General features: G+C 44.8%; 1 protein-coding gene across 2 annotated transcripts in view; it reads left to right on the top strand.

Moving 5' to 3' along the window:
• Positions 1–20,144, top strand: part of NSUN2 (NOP2/Sun RNA methyltransferase 2) — a 1,231,765-nt gene that overhangs the window by 703,866 nt on the left and 507,755 nt on the right. For both annotated transcript variants that reach the window (XM_044065403.1, XM_044065402.1), the window contains exon 13: positions 16,311–16,465. In XM_044065403.1, coding sequence (XP_043921338.1) covers positions 16,311–16,465 — 155 coding nt within the window. The remainder of the gene's footprint in view (positions 1–16,310; positions 16,466–20,144) is intronic.

Below are 20,144 nucleotides of genomic sequence, written 5' to 3'. Positions count from 1 at the left end.
CCCTTGAGTATCTCGGATCCGAGCTCTCGGGGCCGTGGGCTGGGCGTTGGATCTGTGGGAGCGGGTGCTTCTTTGGCGCCGCCTATGTCGGAGCGCACCTCCCTTTCGGATTTGATGCTTTTGGCTCCGACCCCGATCCCTATCTCGGAGCCGAGGAGACTACTTTCGGGGCCGGAAGAGAGTAGTTCTCCCTCGACGTTCGAGGTAGTGGAGAGGGTACTGTCGAGGTCTTCCAGGTCCCCGACTTGGGTTTTGGATCCCTCCGCCCCCCCCCCCCACTGCATACAGGCCTAACTTCCATTATCCTTCTATCGGGACAGCCTGCTCAGACCCTCCAGTTGGTTCCCTCAGAGGAACAAGAGGCCGTTGAGCCCTCTTCTGATAGTCCCACAGAGGAGGTGCCTCGTAAACGGACGTATAAAAGGAGGCACATGGACTCCCCCGAGTCCGTCACCACAGATACGGACTTAGAGGAAAGGGAAGGTTCCCCAAGGTCACCCCCGAAGATGTCTCCTTTGGAGACATCATGGAAATGTTGCGTATTAGGGGGGTTGGTCTGCCCAAAAACCTTACTCGGATGAGTCCATATTTATGGAGGCGTTTGAAGCGGGCCCATCTACCTCCTGGGTGTCCCCACCGGCAGATCCCCTGGTAGATCTTCTGACTACCAGGGCTTGGCAGGAACCCGACACCGTGGAGCCTATCCTATGTCGACCGGATAAAATCCTTAGCCCCCCTTCAGACAGGCAGGTTTGGGCCAAAGGGTCTCCAGTTGATGCCATGTTGGTGGCTGCTGCCACTAAAAGGGAACTCTCCCTGGAGAGCTCCATGGTACACCCGCCAGACAAGGAGTCCCGAGAGCTGGACCGTATAGGGAAGCGGACCTTTGCTTCAGCAACCTTCTCCGTGAGGGCGCTGAATTATATGGCGCATATCATCAGGCTGCAACGGGATTTGATCAAGAAATACACTGCAGTCCCTCCTGAGTCCATGTCGGTCGAGAACAAAACCGTGTTTTTGACACGCATGGCCATTCTCAAGTCCATTTCAAATACGTCCATGCGGCTACTGTCTTATGCTACGGAGGGAGCCACAAGGGCCAGCGGAGCAGGTGTTGTCTTGAGACGTCACGCCTGGCTCAGTCTTTGTAATTTCGCGGAACCTTTCAAGGCGTCCTTCGCGAACGCACCCTTTGACGGTTCTTCGCTTTTTGGCAAGACTGTACGCGATACACTAGTCCAAAGTGAGAAGGACGGGAAGACGCTGTCTGCCGTCGGAGTCCGCTTCTCGAGCCCCCAATGTTCCTTCTCAAGGAATCAGAGGGGGCAAAAGAAGCTGTGGTTCCGCAAGTCTCAGCAATCCTGTCCAGCTTTGGACTCCGTGCCCTCCAGAGGCAGAGGAGGGCAGGGTGGATGCCGGCCCAGAGGCAGAGGGGGACCGCGTAACTTCGGGTCTAGGGAGCCTTTTTCCGAGAGACCCGCACAACAGCCCTGCGGGCTTACCCGACTGTCCTGCTGTGGAGACAGTCGGGGAGCGTTTAACGAAGCACCTGTCAATGTGGGAGTCCATCACGAACGATCGATGGGTGCTCCGAATTATATCCAGAGGCTACAAAATTCCCTTCCTATTTCATCCTCCCTCAGGTGGTCGCCTCCCCGATGTCCCACCCAATCAGAGAGGCGGCTACTGTAGAGATTTCAAATTTGTTAGAAAAAAGAGCCATCCAGCGGGTCCCCCCAGACCAATTGGGCTACTACTCAAGGTTCTTTTTAGTGCCAAAAAAGACAGGGGACCTCAGGCCCATTCTAGACTTGTCCGCCCTGAACATGTTTGTTCCCAAAGAAAAATTTCGGATGGTCACTCTACAATCTATTCTCCCCTTAATGCAGAAGAACGACTGGATGTGCTCTATAGACCTCAAGGACGTGTACTACCACATTCTAAGGGACAGACTGTCCAGGAGGTTCCTCCGCTTCTGGCTAGGGGCCAGTCATTACCAGTTCAGGGTCCTTCTGTTAAGACTCACCTCAGCCCCCAGAGTGTTCACCAAAGTCATGGCAGTGGTTGCGGCCCACCTGAGGCTTCAGGGCATAAGGGTCTTTCCGTACCTAGACGATTGGCTCCTCACAGCAACCAACAGGCATCAACTTTGCATCGCGAGAGACTATGTGCTGTCTCTTGCCGACAGCTTGGCATCTCAGTCAACATACCGAAGTCTTTTCTTCATCCTGTGCAAGCATTAGATTTCATAGGAGCCAGGCTAGATTCCTGATCTTCTCAGGCCTTCTTGACCTCGGACAGGCTGTCCAGCCTCTCACTCCAAGTTTTGGCTCTTCTTCGCACCAAGGCCCCACCGGCGGAGTTAGTCCTGACGGCACTAGGCTCGATGGCAGCGGCTATTGTCCTCTGTCTCCATGCTCGCCTGAGGATGCGTATATTACAGTGGACACTCCAAGTTCAATGGTCACTGTTACTCCACCCATTGAACACTCCTATTCCTCTGAGCAGAGTTTGCACGGAATCCCTCCTGTGGTGGCTTCACTCCCCAGAACTCGGGCAAGGGAGACCCTTTGTGATCCCCCCCCCCCCAGGTCACGTTAACCATGGATGCTTCTCGCCTAGGGTGGGGGGGGCATTGTTTGGGCAGAAATGTCCAAGGTACATGGACCTCATCGGAGACCGCTTTGCACATAAATGTTCTGAAGATGAGGGCAGTGCTTCTAGCGTTGCAGGCTCTCCAAGACCTTCTACCTCTAGGAACGATTGCAATACAGACGGACAATATGTTAGTGGTCTGGTATATAAACAAACAAGGGGGAACCAGATCCTACCCTCTTTGTCGAGAAGCCATGAGAGTTTGGCAATGGGCGATATCCACCAACCGCTTTCTGATAGCAACGCACATTCCGGGACGATCCAACATTCTGGCGGACAAATTGAGTCGAGTAATTCTCAGTCCTTACGAGTGGTCTCTCAATCCGAAAATTGCGAAGGAAATTTTCCGCAAGTGGGGTTGGCCTCGCTGCGATCTCTTTGCTACTCTCCAAAACACAAAATGCAGCGAGTTCTTCACAATTCTTCCCCCAGAAGGGGAGAGCCCCAGCAGAGATGGTCTGATTCATGCTTGGCCTCCCGGTCTACTCTATGCTTACCCCCCGCTTCCGCTCATGGCGAAATTCATTCAGAAAGCCGCACGGTTGGGGAGCAAAATTATCCTCATAGCCCCATTCTGGCCTCGTCAAATCTGGTTTCCATACCTGCGGTCTCACAGTCCCCCCCCCCTTTAATCCTGGATCCCATTCCAGATCTGATATCGCACCCAACGGGGTGCCCAACACCAAACCTGGTCAACCTCAAGTTAGCGGCTTGGTTGATCCAGTTCCACTAATGGCAAGGACTCCCGGTATCTCGTCACCAGTGAAAACTATTCTGGTAGCGGCTCATAAACCGTCCACCAGGAAAATCTATAATAGTAAGTGGAAACGATTTTCTATCTGGGCTAACAGCCAAGGTCTTAACCCATTTACTGTTCCGATTCCTACAGTATTGGATTTTTTGTCCATGATTTTTGAACAAGGGGCCAGTGCATCAACGGTCAAAGTACAGTTGGCAGCAATATCCCATTTTCATGTGGGAGACGGATTAGGATCTCTAGCATCTACAAAATTGTGCAAGACATTCTTGCGTGGCGTTTTCCTTCTCAAGCCACCAGTGAAATCCATGACTCCCCCTTGTGACTTAACTTTTGTTCTGCAAGCCTTAACGAAACCTCCGTTTGAACCTGCAGCTTCTGTACCCCTTAAATTTCTGTCCTGGAAAACAGCATTCTTGGTAGCCATAACTTCTGCTAAAAGGGTTTCAGAACTCCAAGCTTTGTGCATGAAACCTCCTTATCTTATTTTCCACAATGACAGAGTGTCTCTCAGGACTAACCCGTCTTTCTTACCAAAAGTGGCATCTGTGGCAAATATCAATCAGATTATCAATCTGCCAGTGTTTTTCAAACATTTTCAAAATAAGGGGGAATACATGTTGCATACACTAGACGTACATAGACAGTTACGTTTTTACCTGCACAGGACCAAAGATGTTCGTAAGGCTGATTAACTCTTTGTGTCATTTGCTCCTTCATACATGGGAAAACCTATATCCAAAGTGACATTGGCTAATTGGATTTGTCAGTGTATTTCTCAGGCTTATAAGGCATCAGGCAAAAAACCCCATTCAAAATCCGTGCACATTCCACAAGGTCCATCGCAACTTCTGCAGCCTTCTGGTCCAGGATGCCGTTGGGCGACATGTGTTCAGCAGCCACTTGGTCTTCTGCCCATACGTTTATTTCTCATTAAAAGCTGGACATGATATCTAGAAGCAGGGCATCCTTTGGCTCCGCGGTGCTTTGGAATATCCTCCCATAGACCACCCAGGTTTCTTTGTTTAGGTAGCTGGGGACTCTGTCCCACAGGTTGCAGAACAAATGAAGTAACTACTTCAGATTTAGAAGTTATATATTCACCATAACGTTCCATCTGAGTAGGTACTTCATTTGTCTGCAACCATCCCCCCCTGCCATCCCCCTAACCAGTATCGGGTTTCTAAGATCTAAATGATTCTTGAGAATATCTGAACCTGTTTATTACAGGTTTTTCAGGTGATACAGCAAAACCGATCTGAGGTAGTGTGGTGGTGACGGGATTGTGGGTAGACGGGAGGAGCTAGGAGCTCGGCTCTTGAAGCTTGGAAAGCTGCCAGTAGGATCCGAGACCCACAGGTTGCAGACAAATGAAGTACCTACTCAGATGGAACGTTATGGTGAGTACATAACTTCTAATTTTGCCAACATAATTGGCAAACAGGGAGTCTCTGGCAAAGTTATTGGATTTGATAGTTTGAACTACTAGTCCATTAGAAGAGCGTAATTTTCTAAGATTAAGGTGGGGATAGATAATATCTTTTAATGCCGGAATCTTTTCAGGTTGTTTGAGTACTTTATAAGCCAGTATAAGTTGGTTATACTGAAACAGTCTGGGTAGCTCTAGCCATCCAAGATTACTTAGGTTAATAAGTGGTGTGTTCTGTAGGGCAAAAAAGTGGCAAATCTGGCCATGTGATTGTAGCAGCTAGAGAGCTTGTTAAATTCAGTTTTATTTAAGTTGGTAAGTGCAGGGGAGGCATAGAGTAGGGTAGAGAGTAGATTGGAGCGGGCAATGGCAGTTCTGGTAGATGGGGTTAGGAAAGGCTTTATACTATATAGGGATCCAAGTTTTTTGTTAATGGTTTTGACAGTTTTATTGATATGCACATCAAATTTAAGATTGTTGTCGATAGTAACTCCTCAGTATGAAGGTCTGGGGAGATTGTGGTTCCATTATTGGACATGATGGAAAAGGATAACAGTGAGGACCTGTAGGTGGGGGGAGAAGAGTAGGAGCTTTGTTTTGCTGGGATTTAAAATAAGACCGCAGTCAGCAAACCAGTTTCCTACTTGGTTAAAGGAACTCTGTGTGATTGCCTGCAACTCTAGTTGAGAGGTAGCAGTGCAGACCAACGTGGAATCGTCCGTGTATTGGATGCAATTTACCTTTGGAATAACAGTGTGAAGGTCATTAATAAATATTGAAAACAGAAGAGGTCCCAGAATAAAACCCTGGGGAACACAGTGTGTTGTGCAGGAGATTAGATGGTTTATGCCATAGGATGACTAGTTGCCTATTTTTTTTATTTTTTTATTTTACATTTGTTGACCGGGCTAGTCTAGCTGGATATATGTCCATTTTCAGTAGAGGCCCGGGGAGAAAAGCTCCATTGGTTATTATAGCAATAACCCACGCCTGGGTGTGGGTAATGCTGGATTTACCCACGGTTGGTGTGGTTTGGTCCCGAGGGCGAAAAACAAAGCCAACCGTGGGTAAATACAGCATTACCACACCAGAAGTGGTTATTGCTATTATCATGACATTATTTAAGAAAAGAAACTATTACTTTTCTTAAATAATGGCATAGTATAATGCCTGTTTACTGCCCTTCCGCAGATGTCTGGCATCCGGCAGTTCTGATGTACTGTGCCTCGCGGTACATCAGAGTTGAGCAAACAACTGAGCAAGATCTCCGTTGCTTTTTTTACTGTTTCGCTATGTTAAATGGGTTTAACATAGCGAGACAGTTAAAATAAGCAACGGAGATGTCCGTTGCTTATTTTAAAACTGTCTCGCATGTTAAACCCATTTAACATAGCGAAACAGTAAAAAAAGCAACGGAGATCTTGCTTTCTACATTGCTTTTTTTTTTAAAACCTGTCTCGCTATGTTAAATGGATTTAGCATAGCGAGACAGCTTTAAAATAAGCAACGGAGATCTCCGTTGCTTATTTTAAAGCTGTCTCTCTATGTTTAACCCATTTAACATAGCGAGACAGTGTTTTAAAAGTAGAGTTATACTAATGGAAAAAAGTCCGGGCGACCGGACCTTTTTCCATTAGTATAACTCGATTTACAATGTGCACGCTGGACAATCAGTGTGCACGATTTGGGGGGGGGTCATGGTATAATACAAGTTTAAGCAGAGATAGGCAATGCAAGGTTATAATTTATAAACAGAAGTAGATAGTACAAGTTATTACAGGTATTATGAAAGGAGCAAAAAACCAAAAAGTGTAATAAAATTGTTTTTTTTTTTTTTTTTTTTGTGGATTACAATAGTTATACAGTATATATGTGAAAACATATATCTACATAGATGTTATGAAAAGGGAAAGCTATCAGGGAAACAGGGAGAAGAGAAAAAAAGAATTATGGAAGAAGAAAAGAGAGAGAGGAGGAAGGAAAGTTAATCTGGGTTAGTGCAGGAGCAAAAGTCCCCTATAATGCAGGTATGATTGAAACCATTGGAGAGAGTGTTCTCCCAGTGACATTGTTTTCAGGGTCTTGATAAGTAGATGGTGGCTGATCATATCAAAAGCCTTTGATAGATCCAAGAAGAGGGCAGAGGATAATTTGTTATTGTTCCTGTTGTGGTTGATATTGTTAGAGAAGGAGAGTAGGGTGTGGTGGTACTATGGTGTGGCTTAAAGCCATGCTGAGAGTTGGCCAGTAGATTATTCTGAATTAGATGGGACAGACGTTGTTTTTGGATGCATTTTTCTATAATTTTAGCAAGTGGGGATAAGATAGCTATGGGCCTAAAATTGGACAACTCAATAGAGCTTCCACCTTTATGGAGGGTATGACCCATGATATTCTCCAGATAGAGGGGACTTTTGCTTCTGATATAGAGTGATCTATTAGAATAGAGATGGGGTATGCTACAGCTTCTGCAGCTTTTTGCAAGTATTCAGCAGGGAGTAGATCAGCAGCTAAAGTAGTGGGTTTTAACTTTTTGATTAGAGAACAAATGAAGGCTGTAGGTACTGGATGGAAGCTAAAGGATGACTGAATTTTGGGAATAGTTACCTGTGTGCTAGGGGAGTTTAGGGGCAATTGGCTAGCTAGGGTTTGGATAGTCTCGGTAAAGAAACTATTGAAGGTGTTAGCGACCTCCTCTGGAGATTTATCAGTAGAGACTGAAGGAGGTGGGGTAGTGGTATGACCTGGGTGCATACGTTTATTTATCCCTGCCCAGAATTCTTTAGGATTATTTTAGTTTCTCTTTTGGAGTTGGAAGTAGTAGTTTTTTGTGTCTAGTAAGGTGAATCTTTTTTTGCTCTTTTCTACGCTGTGTTGGTGGCTTCATTTTGCTGGTTCCTAAGTGCTTTATTTTGGATGTTATTGGTTGTGTTTAAAGCACTATTCTCTTTTATTTCTTTTCTTTTCGTGTTGTTCCTTAATTGCCGAAATTTAATTTGATCTAGAACCGCTTTTGTGGCCCGCCATTTATTCCATGCCTGATTTCTGAGTTTGATTTTAGATCTGGTCTCTGTAGAGAGCCAAGGTACGATTTTAGTTTTGGTCCTAGTTGAGTGGGCAGGAGCATGAGAATTGAGGATGGTGAAGAATTTATTGTTGAAGTAGGCAACAGCCTCTTCAAGGGGCATATTTTTAAGGGCCAACCATTTACATGTTTTGAGTTCATCTTGAAACCTGATAGGATTAAAGTTCTTATTATTTCTTACTGTTCTATATGAGGGCTGGTGCTGGTTATTAGTTTTATGTTTGCAAGTAAAGGTGAGAAAGTGATCGCTGAGGTCATCAGGGAAGGTCCCAGAAGTATACATATGGGAATGGCTATTTATTAGAATCCAGTGTAGTATGCTCTCTTTGTGATTAAATTTTCCTATCCTAGTGGGAGTGGATATGATCTGTGAAAATCCATATAGATTCACATGTGTGGTAGGTGACTGTGAGGAGCAGTTGTTCCAGTTGATATTAAAATCTCCAAGTGCTATGGTTTCTTGTGGGTAGTTATTTGCTAACCAGTAGAGGGTATCTTCTAAGGTATTGGCATTATTCCCTGGGGGAATATATATGCAGACAATATTTATGCTTTTGTTTTTATTAATCTGGAGTTTAGTGAAAGTATTTCTTCTTTGTTGACCTGGGGTGGTTGTATGGGATCTATTTTAACATTTAGTATAGATTTATAGAGTACTGCTATCCCACCTCCCTTCTTAGTGGTCCGGTCAAGTCTGAGTATATTATACCCAGGTGGTAGAACTTCATTGTCTGGGGTTCCTGGTTTTAGCCAGGTTTCAGTTAAGCATAATATTTTGGGGGAATGGAGTTCTAGGAGGGCATGTAAGTTATGTACTGTTATTTATGCTTCTAATATTTAGATGGCAGATTAGAAGGGAGTTGGAGGATCTATTGATAGATGGCATTTTGATAGCCCCACCTCAGGTGATGATAAGCCTATCAGTAGCATTAGGGCCAGAGTTGGGGTGGATGTCACCATTCTTTGTGAGGTTATATCGTAAGTATGTAGTAAGTTTCAAAAATTTGTTTATACGTTTTTGATACTGTTTAGATTTTGAACTGGTGTATCTAGGTTTAATAAGCTGATGGTAAGCTGTGTTTAAGGAGTTGGGTATAGGGTAAATTAGGGGTTGTCCAGCCATATTTGATACAAATGAGGTGGTTTGACATTTTGGATTGTGAAATCCTAAGTAGTGTTGATTTTCATAAGGAGAGAGGAGACATAAACTTATCATAAGGCTTAGTCGGGAGAGTAGTGACATTACTTTGAATGGATACATGGTTAGAGGCAATGCTAGGAATTCTAGTCACCTGGGTTTAGTAGATGGATAGGAAATATTAGTTAAGTGAGGGCTGGTAAGAAGGGGCTTGCAAATCTGTTTGGCTCAAGTAAGAGGTGAGGTAAGAAAAACTGATTGGCTCAGCAAGGAGGGGAGTGGTTTAGAGAGTATAAATCTGACACTACTGGGGCCGGGTGGGAATTGGGGACAGAGTGGGGTGGGGAGCGAGCCCGAGTGCAGCAGGGCTAAACCAGATTCAAGGAACTTAGAGCTGACACTTAAAGGTAAGTATTCTAGTATTTTTTGTTAGAGTTTGAATAGGCTTTTTGGTTTATTCTTGCTTCCTAAAGTGTACTGTAGTTCAATTTTCGTAGCACTTTTCTGTTTTATTCATGTAATACAAAAATAAGGAAGAAATGCTTATTGAGGCATTCAGTGTACAATTTTTAAGGATTATTGGTTGGATATTGTACAGTTTTGTAATGTCTTATAAGGGTTGGTCCACTACAACTTAACAGTGCTATAGACCCAGGGCAGAGATTGTGGTGTAGCAGAGAGAGATTAAGAAATAGTAACCTTGTAGTCAGGTTAGATGAGGGGAAATTCAGAACAGGTATTCCGCTTGAGTTTTCACTGCGTAGCGTACTTCATTAGAACAGGCCTTGCAGGACCACTGATTAGAGGGGAATGGTACCTTGCAGTCAGGTTAGACGAGGGGAAATTCAGAACAGGTATTCAGCTTGAGTTTTCATTGGGTAGCTTCCTACATTAGAACAGGCCTTGCAGGACCACGGATTAGAGGGGATGATGCCATGCAGGGAAGTCTACTGGCTGAGTCTAGGAGCACGGGCTTTTGAAGCTGTAGGAATGAGAAGTGTACTAAATGGTTGTCTGACAAAGTAACTGATGCATGGAACAGACTACCAGATTACATTAAAGCAAGTGCTAGTTTAGATATTTTTAATAACAGCCTGGACACTTATTATGGGAACAAGTGTTCTGGTATATTGGAAAGCTACAGGGGCATTGATGCCTGTGCTTAAAATATTTGTATGTAAGTATGTATATGTATCAGATAAGAAAGTTATGTCTTATCATAACGTTGCATCTGTGTTGTCGATTTTCACTTTTCCTTGACATCCCCTTCCTCCTTCCCCCCTGTCCTTCGGTTTCTTGGTGCAAGGAATCTTTCCCGAAAGATTGATTCCTTCCTTGTAGGAATACAGGTATGGTCTCTGATCTGTTACTTCCAAGTCGGTCACTCTTTTATGCAAACTTGATGTCCTTCAAGAATGCAACTGCAGTCCTGACATATGGGTTGTCCTGCCTCAGGCAGCCCCTCGGTCGGCCGGATTCCAAAGTCTGGGTCCGGCATCGGCCGATGTCGCCTCCTCCCCGACGTCAGAGCGGCTGGAGTATAAAGGCATCCGCCGATGCCATCTTCTTCAGTCTTTCTTGCCGCGCAGTGCCCGAAGCAGAAGCAGTTCGCAAGTGCCGGTCGGTCAGCTCCTGTATTTTCAGTTACCGAAGTCATCTAAAAGCTAAGTACCCCGTTGGGGAACATTTTTTCTTGCCTCAGCCGATGTCAGAAAAAATTGAAAAAGTTAATAATTGTTTGTCTTGTGGTAAACAAATACCTCATAAGGACTTCCCTTCTTACTGCCTCCCTTGCCTGGGCCCAGACCACGACGTCTCGGCCTGTGCTGCCTGTGCTTGCTTTAATAAGCGCACTCAGGCGCCGGGCAGAATTTGCAGAAGACTTTTTTGGCGAATCTTTCGCTTATATCATGCCGTCGGAACAACCAACAGCACAATCTACCAAAAAACGCAAGGACCGGGACCGACATCCTCGGCCCGCGTCGTCCACCGATACCACGCCTAAGCCCTCCGCGAGTGCATCGGTCCCTTCGGAAGTGGTAATTCAACCGCCCCAGGCCGACGACACCGCTTTAACGCGTTCTTCGGACCCGGAGATTTCAACGGTGCCGGTTGCTGATTTTCCTCCAGAAACCGAAGCTCTAGATCTACCCAACACCATTCCTGTGGACAGGCTTACCCCTGCATGTGGGGCAGCTAGGCCTCCGGTATCCATGTCCATCAAGGCCTTTGCACGTTCTAAGGCTGCCAGCCAGGCCAAGGCCCATCCTAAATCATCTTCTCAGGGCCCCTCTTCTGATAGACAGATCATGACTCTTGCTGCAGATCTAATCTCTCTTATCAGGGGTTCTCAGCCGCACCCAGACAGAGGTTCTCAGCCGCCTGCAGATAAAAGGCCTAGAACTGAGCAGACAGACACCCTCTCTTCGGATGAAGCCTCTGGGGATTCAGAGCAATCAGATACTCAGGAAGAATCCTTCCAGGCCTATGAGGACTCGGATGCTGAGGATTCAATTCCCTCTGCCTCCCCTCCAGAGGATATTTCTTTTGGTGAAGTTCTCCACTCCATGAGAGAACATTTTCAGTGACAGGGTCAGGAATTTTCTGACTCCAGGAAAAGGCTACGTACCTTCCTTAAGCTACCCCAACACAGACCTGTAGCTATTCCTCCAGTGTTGGATGTCCTTGATGATGTATACTCGGACTCCAGTGCTTTGCCTGACTCTCTCCCTCCTGCTCCTGTCAAGCCTAACCGATATTACAGGGTCCCTGAAACCCATAAACATCTCTTTAAGGCCCACTCTGTGGATCTAGAAACTATTTCACAGGGCCCCAAAGGAGTGGCTACTTCCTTGGCCAAAAACCCTCTGCCCGCTGACAAGGAAGCTAGGTCCCTAGAGAGATGGGGCAAAAAAGTTTATACCTCTTCCACCCTTGCCATGAGGTCACTCAACTGCCTTTTTCATATGTTTCAGTACCAGGATTACTTAATGGATGATTTGCAGAAAAAGTTAGCCTCTCCTGAGCCTATAGATAGAAAGGCATTGCAGGATTTGGTTCATAATACTCAGCAGGTTAGCAGTCATTTTCTTCAGTGTGGTTATGATGCATTGGAAGCTTCATGTAGGGCAGCCATGACAGGGGCCGTTATACATAGACATGCTTGGTTGAAAGAACAGCCACTGCCAGACCATGTTAAAGTTAAGCTCCTGGATGCACCTCTGGAAAAACAGAAGCTTTTTGGTACTAATGCACAGGATGTGTTGAAGTCCATTGAGGAAAAGGCAAAATCAGTACAGACTGTCAAGGATTTTCTCCAGGTTCAGCCTCCCAGATTCAGCAGGAATTGGCCTTCAAAGAATTGGTCCTTTCCAGACTCAGACAAGTTTCAAAGGGGAAAAAACAGGCATGCTTGAGGTAGAGGGCAATACAGTGGCTCCTACAGGGGCTGCCAATGGCAACCACCAAATCAGAAAAGTGGCGCAGGGAGTTCACCCACACCACAGGGACAATCACAATGACTTGACTTTCACTCCGCCTACCAAGGCTCAAAGAGAAGCACCTCTAGGCGGAAAATTTTCCTTATTCTCAAGGAACTGGCACATTTTAACCAAGGACAAATGGATTCTGGACGTAATAGACAGAGGTCACAGGTTCCACTTCCACACCTTACCAACAAAACAAGGCATGCCAAACCTGCCTCAAAATCAAAGGGCAGAGGCTCTCTTACAAGTTTCAAAGCTGTTACAAATAAAAGCTATAGAAAAGGTTCCTCCTCAGGAACAAGGCCAGGGATTCTATTCAAGACTGTTCCTTGTTCCAAGAAAAGAAAAACAATGGAGGCCTATACTGGACTTGTCCGTTCTAAACACCTTTCTCATTGTGCCAAAATTCAAAATGCTGACGTTACAGCAACTCCTTCCCCTGCTGGGCAAGGGGTCTTGGCTGGTTACTCTGCACCTCAAGGAGGCATACCTGCATGCCCCAGTCAGACACAGTTGCAGAAGATACCTCAGATTTCTTGCAGGAACAGAGCTTTATCAATTCTCAGCATTGCCGTTTGGCTTATCTACTGCGCCCAGAGTATTCACGAAATGCCTGGCATCAGTAGTTGCACATTGCAGACTCCAGGGGATTCAAATATACCCTTACCTGGACGACTGCCTCATACAAGCGGACAGCAAACAAACCTTGATAAAAAAACTTGGACTATGTCATTCAGTTGCTACAGGCTTTGGGATACACAGTCAACATTCAAAAATCAAGACTATTACCATCCCAAGAGATTATTTTCCTAGGAGCAAAGCTGGACACACAATCACAAATGGTTTTCCTCACAGAGGAGAAACAACAGCATTTACCAGATTACTTCAGAAGCCTAGCAAAACTTACCCAGCTGACTGCAAGGAAGATCCTGCAGGCCCTGGGTTTCATGGCATCGTGCATTCTTCTGATTCCTCTGGCAAGACTACACATGAGAAAGCTACAGTGGTATCTAAAAAACTTATGGTCTCAACACAGCCACAACCTAGAAGACGTAATACCACTCATTCCATGCCTGCAAAGGGAATTTTTGTGGTGGGCTCAAGCAAGCCATTCAAACCAAGGCATGCCTTTCAACAAAGTTCAAGCAAGTCAAACCATAACAACAGACTCCTCAGATCATGGATGGGGCGCACACATGGAGGACAGATGCATTCAAGGTCAATGGATTCTCACGGAAATGCCTCTGCACATAAATCAAAAAGAGATGTTGGCAGTGATACATGCAATAGAAGCCTTTGGAAAATCTCTTCAACAAGGCCATCTGCTAATAAGGACAGACAACACCACTGTCATGTGGTATATAAACAAACAAGGAGGCACTCACTCGTATCCTCTCTGCAGATTAACAATGGCTCTTTGGGAAAAGTCCCTGAAACTGATCATCCATTTGCAATCCCAGTTTGTTCCAGGCAAGGACAATGTTCTGGCGGACAGGTTGAGCAGAAATTTCGTGGATCCACACGAATGGATGCTGCATCCACACATCTTCTCACAAATAACAACTGCATGGGGAAGACCGGACATAGATCTCTTTGCTTCTGATCTCAATCACCACCTGGACAGGTTCTGCTCAAGGACACACCATCCTCTAGCCTGGAGAACGGATGCTCTCTCCTTCAGCTGGAATACCCTAAAAATCTATGCATTCCCTCCTCTACCATTACTAACAAAGGTGTTACTGAAGATCAAAGCAGAGCAACCAAAAGGAATATTGATAGCTCCAGACTGGCCGAGGCAGCGTTGGTATCCCTTGCTACTGAGCATAACTCACACCAAACCGTGGCCCTTGCCCAAATGGCCTCTGCTCCTGACTCAACACAATTACAGAACTGTTCACCAAAACCTGCAAACATTACAACTGACAGCTTGGAGGGTTCCATGACTTTGACCCATGTCCCCCTCTCCGAAAAAGTTCAGGAAATTTTGCTGGAAGCACGCAGACCTTCCACCAGAAAAACCTATTCGGCCAAGTGGAAGAGATTCATCATCTGGAATGCCAAAAAGGGCCAGGATGCATCAGTGATGAGCATACCTCAGATATTAGAATACTTGGCAGAAATGTTTCATAGTGGCCTCTCCTATTCTTCCATTAAAATTCACGCTTCAGCAATCTCAGCAAATTACAACTGTGACCCACCTGTGTTTTCGCATCCATTGCTAAGACAGTTTCTAAGAGGGATAAAGAATATCAAACCTCCCAGAAAACCACCACTTCCTGCATGGGATCTCAACTACGTCTTAGAAAAATTAACTCTTCCTCCTTTTGAACCAGCAGCATCTTCAGAGATGCAATTTCTCTCCTGGAAAACAGTCTTCCTGTTGGCAGTTATCTCAGCAAGAAGAGTTTCGGAGATACAGGCCCTCATGGCAGTACCTCCCTTTCTCATTTTTCATCAGGACAGAGTTTATCTAAGGATCAATCCTTCATTCATGCCAAAAGTGATATCCAGGGTGTCTCTAAATCAAGCAATTCACCTGCCTACTTTCTTTCCCAAGCCTCAAAATAAAGGGGAAAGGCTGCTGCATACTTTAGACATACACAGGCAATTACGCTACTACTTGGACAGAACAAAGACCACCAGGAAGTCTGACCAACTATTTGTAGCCTATGCTGCCGGAGTGCAAGGAAAGGCAGTCTCCAAACAAACAATTTCAAAATGGATTGGACACTGCATCAGATTCTGTTATTCCTTCCATGGAAAGGGTGTGCCAGCCAATATTAGGCCACACTCAACCAGAGTTATAGCCACATCCACAGCCTTTCTAAGAGGAGTGGCTACAAAGGACATTTTAGAGGCTGCTACATGGAGCTCCGTGCATACATTTACCAAACACTACAACCTGCCTTTATACTCCATATCCCGAGCAGGCTTTGCTTCTGCAGTCCTGCAGGGTCTTTTTAGCTACACCATCCCTTGCTTAGATCCTACCACCCCCAGCTTGGCTATGGTATTCAACCCATATGTCAGGACTGCAGTTGCATTCTTGAAGGACATAGTACAGTTTTGTACCTACCATAAATGTAGATGTCCGATAGATATGCAACTGCAGTCAGAGTTTCCCTCCCTCCTACCCCTCTGTTTTTTGCTTGGGTCCATTCCCCCTCTCTATTTTAGCTGGGGATATCTTTTATGGTGTATCTGTTTATTACTATTGTGCATGTCTGGAACTTTTTGCTTATCCATTCACAAAATTTAGCCTTCCTTGGAGGGCACCTGGCATCTGGGGCAAGAAACACTGAAGAAGATGGCATCGGCGGATGCCTTTATACTCCAGCCGCTCTGACGTTGGGGAGGAGACGACATCGGCCAACGCCAGACCCAGACTTTGGAATCTGGCCGACCGAGGGGCTGCCTGAGGCAGGGCAACCCATATGTCAGGACTGCAGTTGCATATCTATCGGACATCTACATTTATGGTAGGTACAAAACTGTACTTTCTGAGGTAACTCTTTGTGGAACAAACATTATGGGTAAAAGCTTGGCTCGAGAGTTTTGGAAGGTGCGAGCTGGAATAATGGCCGAGTCGGTTCCGAGATATGGAACTGAACCCACAAGTCAAGGATAATTGAAGATCGACACCACTGATGGAATGTTATGGTAAGATATAACTTTTTTTTTGTAAGACTAAGATATACAATGTTAATACATAATTGTTTTGAATGATTCTGAAAATAATTTTTGTCTTTTGTGATAAACAGCTTCGACACAAGAATTCACCAATTGTTGCAGCTGAAGCTAATGCTGAGCCAGAGGAGGAGGAGGAAAGAACAGTTGCTGTAGAAGAAAGCACTGAAGCAGGAAGAGGACCTGAGAGCACAGAAGCAAACCCAAACAAGAAAGAAGTGGCATGCTGGTATGACTATGTGTAGCATCCAACTCCTAGATTTTGTTTTATTGTTATAATTGCATTTTTCAGATTTGGTAAGAGGAGGACCATCCTCAGCAGCAGGATTAATGCTGGTGGGCTGCCATAGTCCATCCTTCAGTTATGTAATGCACAATAATGTGTAGCCTCTTCAGATTTTTGTTTCTGATGCTCCATTTCATTTCAGGTAAAATAGAACCAGGTTGCATTTTGCTGTTCTTAACTAAAATGTTCAGCTAATGGTGAGTATTTTATATTTTCATCTATACAATTGTTACTAGCCTATTACAGTACCTTTTCCAAATTTTGTGGAATTTGCTGTTTATCTCCTCTTGTGTCTGGGCCTAACCTGTCTGTTTGGTGCCTCATCTCCCTCCTGTAGATAAGTGTTCATTTTTTCTCTTTCTAAACTGGGTAGTTCTCCCTTTTCTCTGTAATGGGCTTTACCTATTTTTTCCCTCTCAAAACAGACCATTTGCAAGAGTCTCTTGCTATACCACCCTCACTCATCGACACCTGCATCCTCTTCTGTCTAGATGAGGAACACATCACTCAAGGTTGTTCTGCCTTTGGAAAAAGTGTAGTACAATTCTCAAAATATATCTGTATGAAAAAGAGCAGCTGAGCTAAGAAGAGGACTGACCCTCTACCTTCTTGTCTTTGAAACTTTCAGTGGCAGTGGAGTTTTGTACTTCTAAACTAAATTAAAGACAATAAACCTGGGCCTTTTTTCAGCCTGTCTCTCTCACTAAGCTGTGCAAAAATGGAGGATTCAGTTAAAAAAATAGTAAACCAAGTAGATTTGCCTTGATCTTTTTCCCATTTGACAAATTTTCAGAAATTTATTTTGTTAATGTTGATGCTAAGAAGGTGTATCAGTTTGTGGTATACCAGGAGTCACCCCCTTCTAATTTGAATTATCACAGGCTGGCAGCAGCCCTATTGAAATCTAAGTGAAGGCTTTTCACTAACTTGTAGTAGTAGTTCTTTCCTAAACCATACACACTGAAATTTCTTTTCACCAACTCTTCTGTTTTTGTCTCAAATCCCAAGATTGCCAGTGTTGGCCCTGCTGGCTGAGTGTAAATTTTGATACCAAAGGCTGCAGTGTAAGGGTTGGCACAGTACTTCTCGTTATCAGTGGTTTCACCAGTGATGGTCCCTTTGATATCCACGTTCTGAGTCCCCGTCATTGCTGGTGCTTATAATTTCCTTGGGTATGATGCTCGTACTCGGGGTTCAGTACCAGGGTCAGGGCTGGCCACAGGGTGCCTGATGCAGCAGCTCACAGCACCAGGGTGTGAACATCAAGGCAGGCATCAGTACTGAGCTCTGTACAAAACCAGCAGTCAGTGTCCCCCATATTATGTTAATCCTCAGTAACAGCACCAAATGCCTCCATGGAGCTGCCTTTCACTGAGCCTTCATCCTTGCTGCTTTCCAGACAGCAGGACAGAGAGACCAAGGCCTTTTGCAGACTCCCTTCATGAATTTGGTTTTCATGCATATGCTCCTTGTCCTTGGACACTTCTGTCTCTATATAATAGGAAACATTTTGGCTCAACTGTAAAGTTGTCAACTGCCACTCTCAGTAATTACAATGAGAACTAATCAGAATGCCTCCCTAAAGACTCCAGCTTTGGGGAGGTACTAGAAGTGATGAAGGAAAGTTTGTAATGGCCCAGTGATTCCACATCCTCTACACAGAGGTTACTATAAAGGCCTTTAGGTCTACTAAGAAGTCCTGTTCAATAGTCTCTCTGGATATTTTACTAGGTTGGTCACAGGAGTAGGTTAGGAACCCTGTGAAATGGTGGCTGTAGTACACAGAATGGGCATCTGTATCGCTTGGCCTCCCAGAAAGTGGAATATCCTGGTTTTCACAGCAGTTATTAAGAAGGCTACAGCTCCCGAGGATCATGCACCCCATCTAAATGAGGAGTCAAAAATGACTGATAATTTAAGGGTGCAAGTTTGTACCATCCACATTTTCTGTGGAGACCCTAAGCTCCTTTGTACATGTGGTTGATTTTTTTTTTTTTTTGTCTAGCAACCCCCTGCGCAACCATCAGTTCTTGGAGATCAGTCAGCCTGGTCAATTCCAGTAAGGGGTGAAAGCCAATTACAGGGGCTATTACTACATGGCCATCGGTGGCTTTTAAATGAGGCCCTTCCAAAACATTATGGTGACTGACTCCAATGCCCATATCACAGGAAGGACCCTAATATAGGCCTTTACTGCTATATGTGAGTGTGCACATGCTAATGAGGGCTGTCATAACTAATTTAGTAATCCAAACACACATGTCTGGTTACAGTTGCTTTTTGTACAAGTCTTCGATTGCCAGCAATGAAACAGCCACTGAACCACCAGTCCCTTCCCTCAGAGTATGTGAGCCAGCACTTGCAACTCATTCTTGCCCTTCTCTGGCTGCATGTTCCGTCGTCGTAACCCATAACTGAGCTAATGTCTGAGTCATTGTAATGGTTTAGTTCCTTTGTGTCTTAAAATTGAAGAGGGGTTTTAATTGTGAGTTCCAAAAGGATCTTGATGATGACATGTGCTAGTCATTAGGATAGTTGCCAGGTGGACTTCTAAAAAAAAAACTTGTCCCAGTCGTAAGACATTTTTAGCATGACAAACTCTATAATGTGAGTTGGTATGTTCCACAATGCAAGGTTTGTGATTCATTGCATATATGGAGAACAGAGAAAAGGAGGGGAAAACCTTGCTGAAGTGAGCAAAAAGTTCAGCCTCTTTAGGTGCTCCTTTTCTAGGCTGTAGAGGAGGTGAGCAGAAATAAGAAAAAAAGGGAAACAAGGCAGTAGCAGTCTGCAAGAAATCTTGATTCTTAGGATAACTTCCAGAAAAATTGTGATCTCAAAGAAAATGGTCGTGTGCTGTCTTTGTGTGGCCATGACCCACCTTGGAGTATTCATCAGCATTGACTTATTGTCATCTTCTGGAGTCAGTCAGGGTCTGTTTGCCCCTCATACTGCCTTTGTCGATGTAGGAATCTGTCACTATGAACACCTGGACGTGGACAGCAGTAAAGGATTCAAAATTACCTTTTATATGTAGTCACCACCTCTAGTTGCTACTCTTGCCTAATGTTCCACCCCTTCAGAAGCAAACTACAAGAAGAGAATTCCTTCACCTTTTCCATAAAGTGCCATGACAGAGATCTCAGCAGGATATTACTGCAGATTCTTTTTAGTGCATAAAAAGGGCAAGGACCACAGGTCAGTACTTGATCTAAGCAACTTAATTTTTTCCGCATGTAAATCATTTCAGATGGTCACTGAGCATTCAGGGTCTTCCCTCATTATTTAAAAAAATTGGACATGCTCTTTGGACGTCCACACTGCATACCTCTACATCAGAATCACTGAGTAGTGCAGGTTTCCTCTGTTTTGGGTAGGAGACAGTCATTATCAATTCAGCATTCTCCCATGTGGCCTAACTTATGCCTGAGGGTATTTACCAAATATATGTTAATTGTAGCAGCCCACCAGAAGATGCAAAGAAATGTTTCTTTACCCAGTTGACTGGCTCCAACCTGTTGCATCAGTTCAGGATCTGGTATCTGTTTAGGAGTCTCTAAGTTGTTGTTCTCGCCAGGAATTACACTGAACTGTGTGTGAAGTCACATCGGAGTCCCTCACA

Source organism: Protopterus annectens, chromosome 3.part0, assembly GCF_019279795.1.
Source record: "Protopterus annectens isolate FY-2018-M chromosome 3.part0, PAN1.0, whole genome shotgun sequence".
Classification (NCBI taxonomy): Eukaryota; Metazoa; Chordata; order Ceratodontiformes; family Protopteridae; genus Protopterus; species Protopterus annectens.
This window is presented reverse-complemented; position numbering and strand designations above follow the sequence as displayed.